An 18,789-nucleotide genomic window follows, 5' to 3' on the forward strand; every position below is an offset into this window, starting at 1 on the left:
AAAATCATCTTTAAATTAGTTGACAATGACCAAACTAGTTACATCAGTGGAAGAACCTTTGGAAAACATAAGGCATCTCTTCAACATAACTGCTTCCTGTAAAAATGTAGATTAAATTATTCTCTCCCTTGACCCCGAGGAAGTACTTGATAGTGTCAAGTGGGAGTTACTCTCACACTTTGGGTACTGAAGGTTATTTCTTTTACAGGTTGTTGAAGCACTTTACAGTTAGCCATGGGCAACTCTTCTTTAGAACGGCTTGTGTGCACCCTTTCTTGGCTCTAATGGGGCACGAGAAAATGCTGCCTTGTATCATCACTCCTACATGCTTTGGCTATTGAACTGCTGGTGTCTCAAATTCGATCTAAGAAGCACTTGTAGGGCGCATAGCTACCTTTAGGCATCCCAGCACTGATAGAGCGGCACAGAAGCATCAGAAAGTTATTTAGTTTGTGCCTCAATTGATGGGAGATAGTCTGGAATAGCCATGTTTTTAGCATGTTCCAGAAAGGAAGTAGCTGATTTACAGAATGTAGAGAAAGGTGTTACACAGCTTGGCTGCATTATATGAAAAAACGTGATGGTCGACAGTGGACTCAAGCAACGGGGAAAGCCCGCAAAATCTCACTGTGTGCAGTTGACATATCGTTATATATTTTGGACAACTCAAAAATCTATCCCTTGTGTAGGGTTATGTCCCCTTGTCTGGCCATAAAATCAATTTTCAATAATTAATTAATTAATGCAACGGACCAAGCCTGTGTTGGAGAAGTTCGTCTTTAAAGATCCAAACAGCGCAGATCAAGTATCCCGCAATGAACGCACTCAGTCGATCTACCGAGTACAAGTATTGCTAGGAGTGTGATAGCCACTAACAAGGTGATCATAATGATGGCATCTTCTTCCACTTACCCTGATCTAAAGAATGAATGCTTTGAAGATTAACACCTCTGAAAAATTAGTTTACCTTTTCCAAATGATTCCCAAAGTGCTAAAGGCCCCTTTAGCACTTTCAATTAAGAGGATTTAAAAAATGGATGAGGCATTCCATTAGGAAAGAAATTAGACGGATGGATTGGTTGGTGTTGCTGGGGAAGTACCAAAAGGTAAGCAAAAGGTTGGTCTTAAATAGTAATGAGCAAGGAAAAGATGTAACTCTCTAGAAAAGCAGTGACGAGAGTTGATGAACCCTTATAGATCAACTCTATGCTCTCTTATCCCAACATATTTGGGTTCGCCTATCAGTGTTCTGCACAACTTCTGAGACACAGACAATCTGTGCCAGGGGTCTTTCATTTCTCACCTCATTGGGTGGCTGTGGGCACTTCCTTGTTCACTCACGCATGCACTGCTTAATATCTCTGATGCGGCCTCAGCAAGGTACGTTACATAGAAAGCAAAAGACACACAAATGATAGTCGGAATGCAGAACCCGTCAAATATTCACCCCCAGTCAAGAGATCTGGGTGTAATCCATCGTTCTTTTGCTCACTACGCCACCCGTGTTTGGACCCAGCCGTATGCAAATCAGTCTTTACCCTGCTCTTCATGGGAATAGTCCAGCCCCAAATGCCAGTCCCTGGACCGGAAACCAGCATCCTGGGACTGGTTTTGGGGTGTCACCCCTCATTAGCCAGGCAATCTTGAATCCAGTGGCACAGTGAGAAAGGCATGCCTGCTTTAATTAATTCTTAGTGATATATTACTCGAGCATGGTCCTCTCAAAGTTCCTACTGTCTCAGTGTGAGAAGTCCTGCACTTGACTTTTAAAGGGAAGGCGCTACGAGGCGCTCAGCCACAAGCCAGTGCTATATAGAGCAATTCAAATAAATAAATAAAAACAAGAGCTGGTTTCATCCTTGGAATCCATGCTGCCGATTAATGTTGCAGTTATTCTTCCGTACAGCTTTTTAATGTTTTCATATTTAAGGCAAAAAACTTCGAAAAAGTTCTGCTGGAGACTGGTCCGACTTCATGTGACTACCAGAAGCTGTTCTCGGGTTATTTTATTGTGTATTTCATTTTCCTTGCGAACACCTTAATACTTTAAAAACAGATCTTTGGCCGAGAGAAACATGACAATCTAACTACGTTAATGGAGGCGGTCACACCACGCACACAGCAATGACGGATGCCCAAAGAGACTAAACTCGAGAGAGTGTCATGACGTAGGCTGGCGCCATCAGCCGTGAGTGGAGGGCGCCCTGTCATTCAGATGAACCTGACCCAGCCCTGGAGACAGGTCAGCTGCTCCCTTAAGATGGGCTCCCCTGATAGGACCCCCGCTGTCAGTGCAAGGGCGCCGACTTTTCAAAGTCCAGGCTGCATCTTTCAACAGCTCTGACTGAAGGGCTCTGCTGCCCCACGGTCGGTGAGGCTGCCGAGTTCCAATCGTATCTAGTCCGTCTTAACCCAGACGTGTTTGTTTTAGCAGTAAAACGAATACTGAGGGCTTTTAGCAGCACACGAAGTAGATAAGGGGGGGGGGGGGGGGCGCGTAAATTATGGTTTGGAAAATTGATGCACAAATGCTTGGCTGAAGTGAGACTGGCTCGTGACCTAATTTCTTCACTGATAAATATTTTCAATACTGGTTAATTAAAGTAATGTGACAATATCCACAGAACAACGACACTGGGCCTGGCTTAAGGGATAATTCACAAAGCCGTGCTAGTGACAAATGTTAAGCGAGAAAGAAGGATGGCGGAGGTTTCTTCACATACCTCCTGTAAACCCCTGGTCACCGCAGGGCTTTGGTGAGACATTTCGAGTTGTCTCTCTCCTCCACAGAAACATACAAAGATGCGAGCACCGCAGGGGCGGCTCCTCTCAGACATAAAGTTAATATCTTTCCATCACTAGAATGACAGGATATCCACACCATCTAGCATACTCTAGTTTTCAGCGAAAAGGCAATCAGTAAAACATGGGCACCGTATTTTATGACTTTTTAGACTAAAATATAGGTTCCCCTTAAACCGAATTTAATTAATTTAATTATCTACTTTCTAGTAAATCATTTGATTCACTTACTAGTGCGCAACTTTCTGCCCTAACTCAGGCCCAACCCTCCCGACGATTGGAGCAACAGCCTGTGTGGAGCAACAGCCTGTGGCTGAGATTTTTGCAGGCACTGTGCAGGTCACCCTTTGTTATTTGAAACTGGCTTGGTGTAGCTTCTGTTCCCGTTCAGAAGGTAGGCAGCTCGGCCTTGAGTATTCCTATTGGAGCAGGAACAAGACTGATTTGCATCTGGTTGCTCCTTCTCTGCAGTGGCACAGTTGGCAACCAAACAATGGAATGCAATGCAGCCCAAGCAATTGCCAGTGCTTAAGACATTTGTGAACATTCCTCCTATCACATTTGTTTTAACGTGACAACCTATGTGCAATGGGTGTTCCCGAAAGTGGGTCCCACGCTTGCTGTGCCGTAAGATCAAATCTGCAGATCACTGATGGAGCCCAACGAGGTTGAAGCCAGTCTGGAGTGGCTTGTGCTTTCTTGCAGAAGGAATACGACCAGGCAGTTCAGACTGAACTGTTTCTACTTCAGAAGACTCATGGCCGATTTCCATGTGGTTGCTGTTGGCCTGCTGTGGCGCAATGGGTAAAAAACACAATTATGCAGCTGCAGTGATTGCCAGCTGATGAGACATTAGCAAGCACTCCATTCTTCATATTTTGTTTTTGTTTTGTTTTCGTTTTTCCAAGTGTGATGGTTGCTTGTGCCTCTATGCAGTTTGGGCTGGGCTGCTCCTACTGGAGCTGGAACCAAGACTGATCTGCACATGGCTGCTCTCCATCTGGAGTAGTGCAAAGGACAAAAAACATGGTCTGATATACACCCTTGAGCAATTGTTTGCAGCTAAAACCTATGCAAGCAACTCCCTCAATGTTTCGATGCAGCGTTTGGAGCAACCATGGAATAGATTCTCTGATTCTAGTACTTTGCCAATATGAGAAAATTAGGTGCATAGGAGACAAATGCTGATCTTTTGAGGATGGGAATCATTTGAGGACCCAGGCACGAGAGACCAGGTTCCTAAAGTTTTCTTGAGTATCATTTTTTACATTTATCTAAATCTGACTACATCATATCAATATACATAATGTATTTTTCAGTAGATGCAACGTCTCTACTATTAACCATCACATCAGCTTTGAATATTTTATTTATGGTCACATGTAATATCAAAGCTGCATCACCAATGTGCAGACTATGACAATGATTTAAATAAAAGAACAGTGACCTCTATGGGCTCACAGGGACAATACTGGCATTAACATGCATATCCACTCTAGCCCCTACCTTTGCGGCCAGTGAATTCCCCTCCTTCCACACGCAAAGGCCAGATGAAGTTGCTTGCTTCATAGAAAATCCAGGAGCCCCCTGTTGGCCCTTCCTAAAGCTAACCACATCGGGGGAGAATTGACCAGTTTGCCAGATTCCAATGGAAAGGTGGAGCCCATCTGAGACACTAGCCCGCTAGTCGTGCTTCAGCTCCCATAAATGAACTCCTATATATTATATTTCTCATGGAATATTGGATGGGATTGACATACTTCACGAGTGTTTATCTCCAGCTTCGCCAAGGAGTAGCTCATGAGCTACATTTCACTCTCCAGATACCCGTAAGAAGTGCTCCTGTGTGCAGACCAGTCTACCGAATTGAAAACTTTTACTTGGCTGAACTAGTATGTGTAAACCAAAACTGAAAAGCATGTAACTGAGACAAAAATTTACGCATTTTACAACTCATAAGTTGATGTTTGGAGGAAAATGATAGAATTTGCCCAAGAATATTTAAAGCGGATATTGGAGTAATAAAACATGCGACTTGGGAAGAATTATCAGTAATATTACTACCTTGGTGGCAGGGGCATGCAAGCTATGGCTGTTATGTATTATCCACTTAAGGGCGTTCCAATTTACAAAGTCTATTTTAACATTACTACTGGCAACCCTCCCTGGTGCACCGAGGTGTTCTCTGCTGGTAATCTTTCATAGGGTGGTCACTAAAGTAATCTTCTCTTTTGTGGTCACTATTACAACACTAATAATTTTAGTAGCTTGGGATGATTTTCATTGGTCATAATTAGCTCTTATTACAGAATAGGTTGGAGACCCCTAGCTTATCTCGTTCAATGTAGTATTCCTTCTATTTGAACAACATACTTAAGGCATCATTTGTACTAACTTCGTTGTCTGTCCCAACATCGAGAAGGACAGGGAGACATTGGTGTGGGTGAACTCCACCACACGCTGTGTACAGGGCCAGTTTTCCTACAGGAATTCCCATTCCGTAACTTCCCAGATCTCCGAGGCCCAGGATCCGCTCTCCATCAGTCACCACAATTGCCTAAAATAACAAAATAAGGTGAGATTTGTTATTTTGCAAGTACTGAATTCACCTCTCTATTGTTCTTCAAACATCTCTTTAAACAGTCATAGCATGCTTAGAATGGAATCAGATTCCCTAACCTTACAAGAAATAACATTAATGTGCTTACCTCACATGGTACGTAAGATATATTGACAACTTCTGGGCATCAGCAGGTGTAATTGTTTATAGCAGTGATACCCAAAGTATGGCCTGTGGGCCACATGCGGCCGGCAGACCTCGCCTTGCGGACCACAGACAAATTCTTTGGGAAAGAGCAGAAGAGAAATAAAAGCTGTCCAAGTTCCATTTTTTCCTTTTCATTTTACTATCCAAGGAACTTGGTTTCCTGGTTCTGGCGTTTTTTCCTACAGAGCCGGTTCAGGGAGTAGGTTCCAAATTTTTTAAGTAAAAAATGGTTTTATATTGGGTGTCCCCACCTAAAAATGCCGGTTTCAGCAGAAGCCAATGGGAAAAATACATTCCACATTTCTTTCACTAAATCTCCCATTTTACAGTTTAGAAAAGGTGTTGTGTTGTAACTGTCCCAATGATCTCCCATTGCGCACTGTCTCCCTGGCGATGGCCCAGCATCAATGGGGCCCTCAAGCACATCCCAGACAGCACTTTGTGGCCCCAGAGAAAATATTTATGAGTACCAATAATCTATAGCATAGTGACAAATCATTTTAATGAACTGGACTGGCAGACAATTTATTTTAAAATGTACTTGTTCTGCATAACTTCAGCATATCACCCTAAGGCTGCCTATATAATAACTATAAGTAGGTCCACGTCCATAGCCAGGTGAATGCGACAAGGGAGTCGCAATAACACCATAAGCATCTTGGAACTCCAGTAAGTTTAGATAAAGTTTGTGCGTCGTGGGGAAAGCTGGAAATTGGCAGAGCAGAATATATAGAGGACCTGGTTTTGATCTTGGCAGACGGGTCACAACAGAGACGAATATACCATCCGCCAAAATATAAATCCCATTATATCCTATCAGATGTATATTTCGGCAGCTGGTATATCCGTCCCCGTTGCGACGGAGTAACCCATCAACCAAGATCTAAATCAGGCCCCCAGTCTTTAAAGTGGTTCAATTATTTCATGAAGTGCATGAAAAAAATACACACAGCAACTACAGTGTTGCGAAAGCAAAGCCAACACTGGAAACTGTGGAGGGTCTGTGTTCTTAAAAGTGAGGGAATGGGCAGAACAAATGGTACTAGCAAACTGCCATCACATACTATATTTCTCTGGGAAATCCACACTCATGCAGGCACTTGGCAAAGCTGTCACTTACTCTTGCAGAAGTAAATATGGGACTAGAAAACAGTGCAGTTATCTTGGATGGGCGGATGAATGCTTATTTGATGCAGGAGAGTTTCAGGCCTTATGGCCCCTCTATGGAGAATTCACTTCTACTGCATGATGGAAAACTTGATTCTCGATCAAGTATTTGCTCTATTCCCGTGCCCACTCGATCTATTACCTCATCCATATAATCATAACATAGCCGCTGTAAATGTGTGCGCATCTCTCTAAGACACAGCTTTCCAAACTGTGTGGCGCGACACATTACTGTGTCGCGCCCCATATGTAGGTGTGTCGCGTGATGCGATGATCTGACGTCTGCCGGCAATCGGCAGAGCCGGGCTGCAGGGGCTCTTCGAAGGAGTGAAACAACAACAAAGCCCTATTAACATGCACAAGGTCTTTAAAGACCTGTGAAGTGCTCGGGTGCGGCTGTGAGCGGTCCGGGATGCCACACACGACGGGGGTGGGGGGGGGGGGGGGGGAAGGGGCTGAAGCCCTTTAGGATGCAGGAGTATCCACATGTGGACAGCTCTGAAGCTGAATAGAACGAGGATTGCTCTGCTCTCTGGAGTTTCTTTGGCAGAGTGCTGTAGGTGATGTAATGCTTGTCCACTGGAACAATGATCTGTCATGCCTTCCCACCTTCTTCAATCAGCCACATTTTTTTCAACAGAATTCGACAGCTTTGGACCACAATGACTGAATGCTCCAAACTGGTTCAGGGCTATCTGGTACATGGATCCCTGACTTCTCCACAGGGAGATGTCTTCAAGCTGCCTTCCTTTCTGGCACTTCTGTTGAATGAGGGGGTTGTGGGTTGATGGACATGGACTCTCAGATGACGTGTACTTACTGTTGTGGTGGATAGTAACTAAACAGCACAAGGTATCTATTTGAGTGTAGATGCTTGAGATTTTGTAGAAATATTATCAGAACCGTCTCTGTTCTACTTATAGTTTTACTGTCTGGAGTGCTGGATTTTTCTTTCACACTTGTTAAGATGGGTCTTGCCGTTGTTAAATTCTTGTTTTGTGAGCCTAGCAGTGTCTTAATATATGAATGGCTTAATGTAACACCAGTCGTGCGTACAACGCAAGGTTGTAAAAATAGTCCAATTGTTCTTTTCCGAAAGTCACAGACGCTGAATAGCTCTTACCCTTGAAAATCGAGCATGCAGCAACATTAAACGAAGTTAATTGTATTTGTTTTCTCTTGTTCACGGTGAAGGTGATATACAGGCACTTTTTTTTTCTTAGCTCTCTCATTTTAAACAAATCCCCTGGTAAATTTAGCAAGGACATATGTCTTCAAGTTGTGTGGTACCTTTTCATCGCCCGAGCCTTTTGTCAAATCGACCAAAATGTGACAATTTCAGCATTTCAGAGATGGGTCTGTCTAATCTTATAACTCATTTATCAACATGCGGTCAGCAGCTGAATCAAGATCGAACAGTGCCAAAAAAAGAGCAGCAAAAAGCTTTCTCAAATGTAGCGACGCTAGGCTTAGCATATTTTACCTGCTATTGTAGTTTCATTTTGACATGTGCACATATTTTCTTAGCCTCCTGGATTACCAATGTAAAATCTGGTTACATGGAGATGTTCAGATCTTGAGGCGTCAGTGCTCCATTTTCTCTGGTCATATGCATCTTTATCTCTTTAATTCAGGCGGCAGTCCGGCAGTCCGGCAGTCCGATAGTATTGGTTGTTGCTTTACCTTGGCACAGGAGTTTGTGCTAACATTCTGTGGACTTTTTCAGTAATGAAAATAACGGAGAAATTCCTTCCAAACAAGTCCAGTAGGAGAATTTCAACACGTTTCAACCTCCCACATATTGGTAGACTCTGGCAGCACTAAAAGGGGACTATATTTCACCTGATGATGAGGAGAGAAAAGATTACTGTGCTGTATTGAAAGAATGTTGAAAAAGGTTCATGGTGTTGTGAAAAATCCAATTTGCAAAGAGTGGAAGAGTCACCTGGTACTAGATTAAAGTTGAGTGCCATACTTTCTGGAAACACACAAGTGCTCAAGAAAAAGACTCAAGTTATCTTTCCCATCACTCTGTTAGTTTGCATGGTTGTATAACCCATTTCGTACAACTCTGTTAATTGAATATTCTCATTATTTTGTAGGATCTCCGTAGAGGGGCATTGGGAGGATTGATTCATGGGATATGTGATTTACATAGTGGGATGACCTAACACTAAGTGATAAGAATTATTCTTGCCAATAAATGAAGTTATAATACGCCTAGTGTCAAGTCTATGTGAATCATTGACTGGAAGAATTGGAAGAATTACCAGAAAGAGGATTATGTTAAAATAATTCAGTAGAGTGCACAGTGGGGACGTTTCTCCCTTCCAGGGAAACGAATCTACTCTTTTGCAAATGGTATCATTGCTTTTTCCAACTCTGTCTTAAGCATTTTATAAGTCATTTTCTTTTACAAAGAGTAGGGAGGCTCTAACATACCTTCAGATGTTGGGTAGCCCCACCATCTGTTTCAGGGTCTGTTGCTTGCTTAAAATGTCTATATGAAATAGGATATCATTGGAGGGGTAAGGGCAGTAGAGTTAGTTTATGGCTTCTGTATTGAAGTTTTAAAGTTTTCCGATTTGTTTTTAGTGTAACAGACGATTGTATCAGTGAAACTGCAGTGTTGAAGCAGGGAGTTGATGGAGGGTTAACAACATCAGAGACAGCATTTTGTTAAACGAATGCACTTTCTTGCAGCAGTCTATTTTGCACTAATGTTGTTATTTTCAAACATATTTGTATTAGTGTCTTAAATTGTGATTTTGCTCTTTTAGGATTGCTATCTAAAATCGAATAAAGATTCTTCGAATTGAGTCCTGTAGCGATTCTTTAGTCACATGCTTCTCTTGTTTTCCCCCCCTCTTCTAAATATTGTATCCTCTACTGCAGATCATCTTTTTAGATAGCGTTTTAATATTTCATAATTTTGTTTGCAAACATCCTTTTTAATATTTTGTACTCTTACATTGATTTTCTAATAACTGAATTGAGTTTATATCATTTTCTCCCCTCCTTTTTTTTTATAAATGTTTTATCACAACTTTATATGCTTTTGGTAGACATGAAGCGCATCGGAGCTACATGCTTTTCTTGTGTTTCATTGCAAATGGCTTGGTAGCTTACTTAAACATGAAACACCAAAATAAGAAATCATTAGACGATTTCCAACGTAGTTTTGCATGAATGCTAATCAAACTCTCAAAAACACCTGGTTTTCACAGAAACTTCCTGAAATGGCACTTGCTTTGAAAAGGCCAGCTTCAGAACAATTGATTCTTTTAGGCAGAAATCACACATTTTAGCAGAGTTTCAGCATATAGCAGTTATGCAGCTGAAACATCTCTGAAAACATCTACTCCCTGAATATAGGAAAATATATGACCATTCTCTTGGATCAAATCACACACAGGAGTAGGAGATGCACCTAAGTGGAAGAAGGGTTGTATGATGAAGGCTTAAATAGGCCTTGCTACTCAAGAGCTTATTTTAAGCGTAACTAATTACACATACAGATTAAATAAACCTAAGTATGCTTGGTTGTTCGTTATTTTTAGGCCGAGCCTATAGCAGCAGCGCTCATGTGCTCCTCACTCTGCGAGGCATACATTAATGGAGTGTGGAGTGGAAGCTCCGCCCACTCCCCCGCCCATCTTTTTCATTGGCTTGAATCTTTATCCTTTCTAAATGCTGACTTGCGATTGCTTTATAGGATGTTAGTCCCTCCTTATGACAGCCATGTCGTCATTTCTATCCTTCCATGGCTACAGGCCCCTTTACTTCGAGTGTTGCATGGTATGTGTTATTTAGATTGTGAGCACTATTTTCCTCCCATGCCTTCCTGCCCCTCCCCTCCTGCTCGCACTCCCGTTGTTCGTGTCTTCTTGACCTCCTGCCCCCCACCGGCCCGCACTTTAGTTTGCAATGCAATAGGTCTGGTGTAATTGCAAGTCCTTTTGCATTGCAACTGCTTGTTTGTTCTCCTTCGCCTCAGTGGGAGTGGGAGGCGGCGGAGGAGGGCGCAGGGCCCTCCCAGGCCTCGCCTCCTGCTGGATCAGCGCTGATCAGAAGGGGAAGACAAGTTTCCAAGCCCTCCGCATCACACACCCTCCTCCCGCACACAGCACACCACTACCTCCTTGGCCCCCAACTTACCTCAGCCAGCGCGCCTGCCCCAGGACTGTTCATGGGGGAGCAGGCTCAGAATTAGAGCTGAAAGGGAGCAGCACCACGCCAGAGATTAGACCTTTGTGCTGCGGAGGGGGAGAAGGTCCAGGGCCCGGGCGGAGGGAGGTAGGGTCCTAGCGAGGCCCGTGCATTCACTCAGAGGTTTTGGGCCCCTTTCGGTTCCTGCCACCAGAGAAGAGAATGAGAGTCTTTATTTGTGCCGGGCAGGGGGGAAGGGTGCCCCCCCACTGCCGGGAAGCAGCATGGACCAGCAGGGCCTGCTAGGGCACCTCCCGCACCAGGGCCTGCAAGGCATGAACCCCACCAAGATAACGGGAAGCCTCCCTGGAAGCAAGACATTGGGGACATTTTGCTGCAGATCATGACTATCACAGACCAGAGCCTAGACGTGGTGACAGCCAAGTGAGTGATTTCCCCCGGGTGACTCCCTGGTGCCCTCTTCAACTCCGATCCCCCCTCCCACCCCCAAGTCCTGTACTGCACCTTCCTACCCTCAGCAGGCTCTCCTTACTGTACTATCTAGTCCTCATTTGGTTCCATCAACTGTATAATCCAACACTCAACCCCAACTGCACCCCCTAATCCTCATCCCCAACTAAAACCCCCAACCATCACCCTGGTCCTCAACTCCATCGTGTAACCCTCTCTCTGGGGGCACCCTCCAATCTGGGCCCCTTACTGAGTCATCCAACTTCGTCCTTCTTTCTCCGATGCCCCACTTGCACCTTACCTGCAGAACCCCCCTGCCGAACATCCCCTAAAGCTCGGATGACACACTTGTCAAATAAGTGCTTATTTTTCTGGGCAAGGCCCCTACTGTACTACTGTCCTCAACAGTCCAAAGCGTGGAGTGCTGGCTCCCCCATCCATACTGCATCCCAACATCAACCAGAACATGGATAAGCAGCAGGTCTATTGGCATGCTTCTCAACCCCATGACTCCCCCCTGCCCCAACCACACTATGGGGCCCTACTGCACCTCCTCTGCTAAGTTCAGAGCCTGGACGAGGCTCAGGCCAAGACAAGACCACCCCACACATCGATCACAGAGTGGAAGAGACTCAGGCACTGGGAATGCTACAGCCCTCCCAGCGGACCCCCACAACAATAACCAGAGAATCGACCATACTTAAGCCAAGTTGTACTGAGCCTACATCGGCCACAGTGGGAAGCACCCACCCTCTATCCCAATGCCCCTTCTGCCGTATTCTAAGACCCCAACATCGAACATAGACTGGTTGAGGCGAGGCCCACTTCAGAAGTATCCACATCCCACCCACTCCTTAATCCAGACCACAAAAGAGGTGAGTGCCTGCCTCCTCGCCAAATTCTACCTTTTTAGAAAATAACGGGCTTCCCATGGATTGCGTATCTACCACCGATCCACCAAACCGTGAATCGGACTATCCTCGTACCACTGCACCACGCTGAAACCACCGCAGGGACAACAGGTCATATCCTGGGGCATCTTGCTCCGTTCGAGTTATAGTTCTTGCTCTCCATCACACATGTTTAATTAAAATTTCGCTGCTTTAGGTTACATTACTGTTTCCAAAGTTTTCACTTTGTGCCTCACGTTTCTTTGGCGCTTTTACATTGTTTTCTTTTCCTCCTAACTCGGTCTTATTTCCCTTTCTCACTTTTCTCTCCCCAACTTAACCCCTTCGCTGTGGGGTGTTTTCCCCCCACTGTGCGTGGGGAGGGGGGCCGCGTGCAGTGCCGCTGTGCTTGTGACAAGCTCGGCTCGTCATGAGGCACAGTGCAGCTGCACTCATGACGAGCGGAGCTCGTCACAACCACACCCATTTTTCGAACGTTCAGCACAGCGGGGTAATTATCCCCGCGTGTAACGTTCCAACGGCCGTGACGAGCTCAGCTCGTCATGAGTGCAGCTGCACTGTGCCTCATGATGAGCTGAGCTCGTCATGAGCATAGAAGAGGTTAACTACTCTCCTTAACTAATATCCTCTTCAAATTCTCTGTCCTCCTTTATTGGTTCCTCTTGTAAGAAGCCCATGACTCGATCTTCCCGTTACGTCACTTGTCTCTTTCACTTCATTGATCCTCATTATCTCACTCCAGATTATTTGATTTCTCATAACTTATCTCTCTGGTCCCCTACTGTTCTCTCCAGGTCTCCTTTACCCATTTGTTATTTTTTTTCGGGTGTTGGCTCTACTCTGTTGCAAACTCACTCTGTTAATGGCTCCCATTGTATTACCCACTCTCTTTCCTAACTTCAAGTGTATGGCTCTGTCACTCGCGTGCTCCCACTGTGTGGCTCTGTCCCTCGCGTACTCCCACTGTGTGGCTCTGTCCCTTGCGTGCTCCCACTGTGTGCTAATGTGCTGCATAGCTAGATACATACAAGGTCCCAAAGGCGAGACCGATTGCATTGCAAATGCTTGTTTCTTCAGTTTAATAACACCCTGCTGGCTTTTCTTATTACTGGATGCACAACAGCTATTTGTCCCTCAGAAATATTTTTTTAAAAACGCTTGTATTGCACCCCTGCTGCCAACATTCCAGCCTCTCTATCACTTCCCCCATAAACACATTGCCACAGCCAGCATGGAAAGTACCTTTAGCTATGGGAAGGAATTCAGGCTTGAAAACAGCAGGCCACAAAAGACAGAAGTGTTGAAATAGGATTTAAGCCAACGAGCAGGATAACGTTTTGGCAAAACAAAGTAAGCAACTAGATACAACAAGCAATGTAATGATGACACCTTTACAGAGGGCAAAATGGCAGACCAGCCCATCGGTCGGGCTTGCTCGGTCACCATGGGGGAGCTTTCAGTCTATCAGGCATCAGCACTTTGCGAGAGATGAAACTTTAACACAGAACATAACCCTCATTTTTATTGTTAAAGTGTTTTTAGTAACAACGCATTCACCTTATGCCTCCTTACATAATGGCACTATTTCCTTCGGTATTTGTAAATGCAGTTTTGTCCAACCTACCCTAACCAAATCCGGTTTAGTCTTTGCAGCATATTGCATGGCAATAAATACCCTAACAGAGCTCAGCTGCACAGACCATGATGGTTTTCTAAGGTCATAGGTGTGTTTTCTCATAAAAGTATGTTTAAAGAACAGGCCTTGCAAACGTGTGTGTAATCACTTACGTAGTAATAGGCGACCAAGGCATCCACCATAAGGTACTTAAGGGTTTATGTACCTATAGTTATTTATAAAGGTAGCTAAGGTGCAACACAAAAAAACCACATTTTTGGGGGCGTTGGGAGAAAATCAAAATTGATTTACATCAAGTGGGGGTTACATAACACATTTACATTTCATTTTTTTAAGGGAGATTCTATATTGTAACTTATTTTAAAATTCAAAACATCCAGATACCTGAATATATGAACCTTTAAAGTATGTTCACAGATGTGCAGTTGATCAATAGGATTTTCTGAAATCCACATCATGTGTTCACAAAATCAAATAGACATGCAATCAGAAAACACAGCCAGAGATCTTTGCTATATGATATGTTAGTGCAACAAATACAATTTGCAACTTTCCTGGAGTAATCTCTAGTGGCCTGTGGAAATGGGCCTGCCGCCCATCCCTACGACAAAGACAAAATGTGGCCATTTTGATAGACAACAGGCTGACGTTTACCCTCAAACAAATTCCATCATGTCTACTTCTCACTTCCTGATAAAATCAGGAAGGTACTTCCCTACATCCCGGAGGAAACCAGGAAAGTGGTCATCACTTCCCTGATACAGTCTAAATTGGATTATTGCAATGGGCTTTATTTGAATGCCCATTGCCCAGACAGTGCCTGAGAAAACTCCAGGTTCAAAATTCAGCGGCCCACCTTTTGCTGAGCTCACCTCGGCATAAATCCATCTCAGAAGAGATTCGGAAGCTACATTGGCTTCCAGTGGTGCAACGGATCAAATTTAAGGCGCTCTGTGTGGCCTTCAAAGCTCTGACACAAAAGGGTCCGCTGTTCTTGCAGGAGCTCTTTGCGTGGTACCAGCCAGGCAGATAACTCTGTTCTTCAGGTGAAAAACTTCTAACAGTGCAGAAATGTCAGACTTTGCATTGGCGAGGACGGAGTTTCCAGCACGGTACTTCTAAGCTGTGGAATCTGCTGCCACCAGAAATTATGAAGGCCAGCTCTCTTATGAGCTTTAGAAAAAAATTCTTAAATCCTGGTTGTTCCAGTGAGGGGTGTTGGTTGGGGTTCTGCTCATGGTTCTAGCGCTGAGACACCATTTTTGGTAGTTGTGCGCTTTATAATTTCATTATCATTATCATTTCAACGTCTGGTTACAATGGAGCATGTTTTCCTTAGGCCTTATGGTGTGCTATCATTTCCATAAGTCCTGCACATTTGACCTCTGACAGAGGTAAATCAGTGGCAGCCGACAAAAAAAAAAAGTGGTGGGCAAGTGGAGGAGATGCGAGGAGTTAATAATAAATAAATAAAACGTACGTGATGCTGCCAGCATCCTCACGCCTCGGTGTTCCTCTGCTTCCTGCTCCCAGCTGTGCCTGAAACAGCATCAGAGACTCCCAATCGAATCTCCACACTGTTCTCATACTATATTACCAATCATGACAACAGTGCGGGCAATGCCTGAGCCAGCTAGTTTAACGCTCGCTCAGGCACAAGGAGTCTGTACTGCTTCCCAAACACAGCTGGTTTGAAGAAACCTAACTGCGCACGTCTGTTTGGCCGGCCTAAGATGGCTGGCCAAACCAACATGTGCACTTGGCAGTGCACATCAGTCTGCCCCCCATGACTTGCCCATCCCCCCTACACACACTGGCTCCCCAGCAGCTGAAAAATAACAATAATAAAATATTGTTTTATTTTTCAACTGCTGGCTGCGAGCCAGTGGGACAACCCTCCTCACATTTGTGGGGGAGCCACCGTTAAAGTAAATATGGTAAGCAGTGTACAAGAGAGGAGTATGATATGATGTAGAAGCCTGTAACTGGACATTCAGAGCTTGAGGTTCCACATACCACAAATGCCAATTTTAGCAATTTCTTTTGAGGAGGTAAGGAGGTATTTAGCACCTAAATTGTTTACCGAGACAGAGTTCTAAACCTAGTTCTCCACTTAACCAAGGTTTGGGGTTGGGGAAGAACAACTCTGTTCCTGCATTGCCAAATGCATTGTTCATTGAGCATGTGAGATAGCATTTTCAATCAAGAATTAGGCACGCGAAAGAGACCAATATAAAAAAATGACATTAAATGCTACTAGTGGGTTTGCAGTACTTATTGTGCCACCCACTTAGGTAACGCTTTAAAACACATCTTAGGTGTGCCATTGCAACCTGTGTGCAGTTTAAAACTACCATTTTGACCTGGCAAAATAAATCTTTTGAAAGGCCTACACCTCAATTTTTTAACACGAGTCAAACCCTAGGTAGGCCCCACGCAGTCCATATGCATTGTATTTAAAAGGTAGGGATTTAAACAGATTTTTTCATTTTTTTTAAGGTGAAAATGTTCCGGTTGTGAAAACCTCTCAAATTTGTTTTTTCACTACTGTGGCGCCTACCCCTTCTATAGGATAACAAAGGGTTACCATATTCCGTTTAATAAGTGTTAACCTTTTATTGGGAACAAATAGAAATGCCATATTTAGTCTCAAAAGAACTGCAATTTAAAATCCTCTATAATGTCAGATTTTAAGTACCAATTCTGAAAATGCCACTTTAAGAAAGATAGAGGTTAAATTGCTAGACAAGAGAAAAGATGTAAGAATGCATTTGAAAATGTGAAATAAAACATCAACGTGGAATCATGCTGTCTCTGCAAGTCATTAAAAAGCATTGATTAACTTTGGAATGAAGTATGGGAATACTATTGGTTTACTCTTGAAAAAATTTGATTGCTCATAAAGAATGACGCATTGTGAGGAAAAGTTCCTGCATTCAGCAGTGCGACGGATAGGTGCGCCATGTTGCGCACCTGTTTTGCACACTTTAAGAAAGATGGCATTTTTTTTCTTCTACCCTTTTGGTGCCTGCAGCCTGTTTCCTGGGTCATATTACTATAAATAGTTGGCAGTTGGCCTTTGTGTATTCCTCCCAGACAGTGAGACAAAGAGGGACTGTTAGCAGGATTGGTGGGGCGGAGCTATTCCCCTCCCCATATATATTTCAAAAGTTGCCTTCAGCACACTCAATGGAACTTGACACCAGCCTATTGTCACTTTAGACCACTTTGAGCCTTTGAATGGCAGAGATCCCCCCATATAATGTAGACGTCCAGATGTATGCTAATGACACATAAATCCATCCCTGGTTAGAAAAAGATTAAGCTAGTTGTTGAAAATAGCCCATTTTGCAGGATTATCTCCAAATGTTTTCCCTTCTTCCTCCTCTATTTTGACTTCATTTTTGCTAGTTGTAGCACTCAGGGCACTTTGCCACTAGAGACTAGTGCTAAAGTGCAAGTGCTTTGAGGCTAAAAGGTAATGGTATTTGATTTCTCCATAATTGGCATATTTGATTTACTAGTAAGTCCCTAGTACAGTGCACTGCATGTGTCCATGGACTGTAAATCAAATGCTACTAGTGGGCCTGCAGCACTGATTGTGCCATCCACATGAGTAGCTCGTCAAACCTGTCTTAGGCCTGTCACTGCAGAGCCTGTGTGTGCAGTTTTAAACTGCGATGTTGACCTGGCAAGTTCACCTAACTGCTAGGACCAAACCTTCCCTTTTATTACATGCAATGCACCCCGGGTTTTACGTGTCCTAGTTGTGAAAAACTGCTATATCAGTCCTATCTCTACCAAAGGATAGCATTGGAGCTGCCTTGCAACATCTTACAAGTGTAACTTCCAATTGGCAGCAGATTGAAAAATGGTGTTTGGGGTCTCTGGACTCACATTTTAAAAACACATCTTTTAGTTAAGTTGGATTTTAAATTGCAGGTCTAAAAATGTAATTTTTAGAAAGTTGGCAATTTCTTACTTAACCATTCTGCGACTCTGCCTGTCCTTAGAATACACGTCTGAGTTGAATGACAGTTGAGCTTTGGGAATTTACTCTAGACAGTCACACACAAAGGGAGCTGATGTTGCCCTGCATATTTTGATCGCACCTCACCAGGCTGATGAGCCTCCCTGAGCTAGAGTGATGGGAGGAGCTGACACTTGTACCTGAATAGAGCTGTACCGGTCACCAAATAAAGAGCCGCATACCCCCTGTAGTGTGTCTGAAGCCAGGGCCAGGAAGGGCAGTGTCATTTGCACTACAAAGACCTTTCTTTGAAGTCTCACTACTTTAAGGGCTAAAATGGGTTTAAGTACTTGACCTTTGACACCATATACTCAGAACACTTCTGGACTGAGGACATTCTGCCAGGAAGAAGAACTGTTGTGCTACCAGGAGGCACTGCCACTTTGCTATGTTGTCCTACTGCCTGCTGCTTCTTGCCTGGAAGTAAGAGGACTGAACTTTACTCTCTGCATCCTGCTTTCTAGGGTTCTCTAAGGGCTTGACTGAGATTGGCTCCTGTTGCTAAAGTCTCAGGGACATCAAAGTCTTCACCTGCATCTTGCTACCATCATCTGGGCTCATCTACTGCAAGCCCTGTCCTGCCACCTGGTGCCAAATCCAGCCCTAGGCCCTTGGAGGTATATTTGCTGCTGCCACCAAGAAACCGACGCATCAACTCCAAGTGGCAGTTCGGAACCGGACTGTGTCAAGTGACACATCGCTGCTGCCTGCACCGAAGCAGTAGACACCACTCGCAGAGTGCGTGACGCACTGACCCAGACTTTCAACACAGACCCGACTTTGCCACAGCATCTCCGAAGAACCACCGTGGCGTGAGCTACAAGCACCACCTCACCGAAGTCTATGAGGCCTTGCT

The 18,789-nt window shown here is 44.2% G+C and overlaps 1 protein-coding gene across 1 annotated transcript in view; it reads right to left on the reverse strand.

The window, feature by feature from the left end:
* ME3 (malic enzyme 3) overlaps window positions 1–18,789 on the reverse strand; it is a 137,022-nt gene that overhangs the window by 106,422 nt on the left and 11,811 nt on the right. The window contains exon 2 of the mRNA XM_086933976.1: window positions 5,198–5,359. Coding sequence (XP_086790102.1) covers window positions 5,198–5,359 — 162 coding nt within the window. The remainder of the gene's footprint in view (window positions 1–5,197; window positions 5,360–18,789) is intronic.

Source organism: Lissotriton vulgaris, chromosome 8, assembly GCF_964263255.1.
Source record: "Lissotriton vulgaris chromosome 8, aLisVul1.2, whole genome shotgun sequence".
In the NCBI taxonomy this organism is placed as follows: Eukaryota; Metazoa; Chordata; class Amphibia; order Caudata; family Salamandridae; genus Lissotriton; species Lissotriton vulgaris.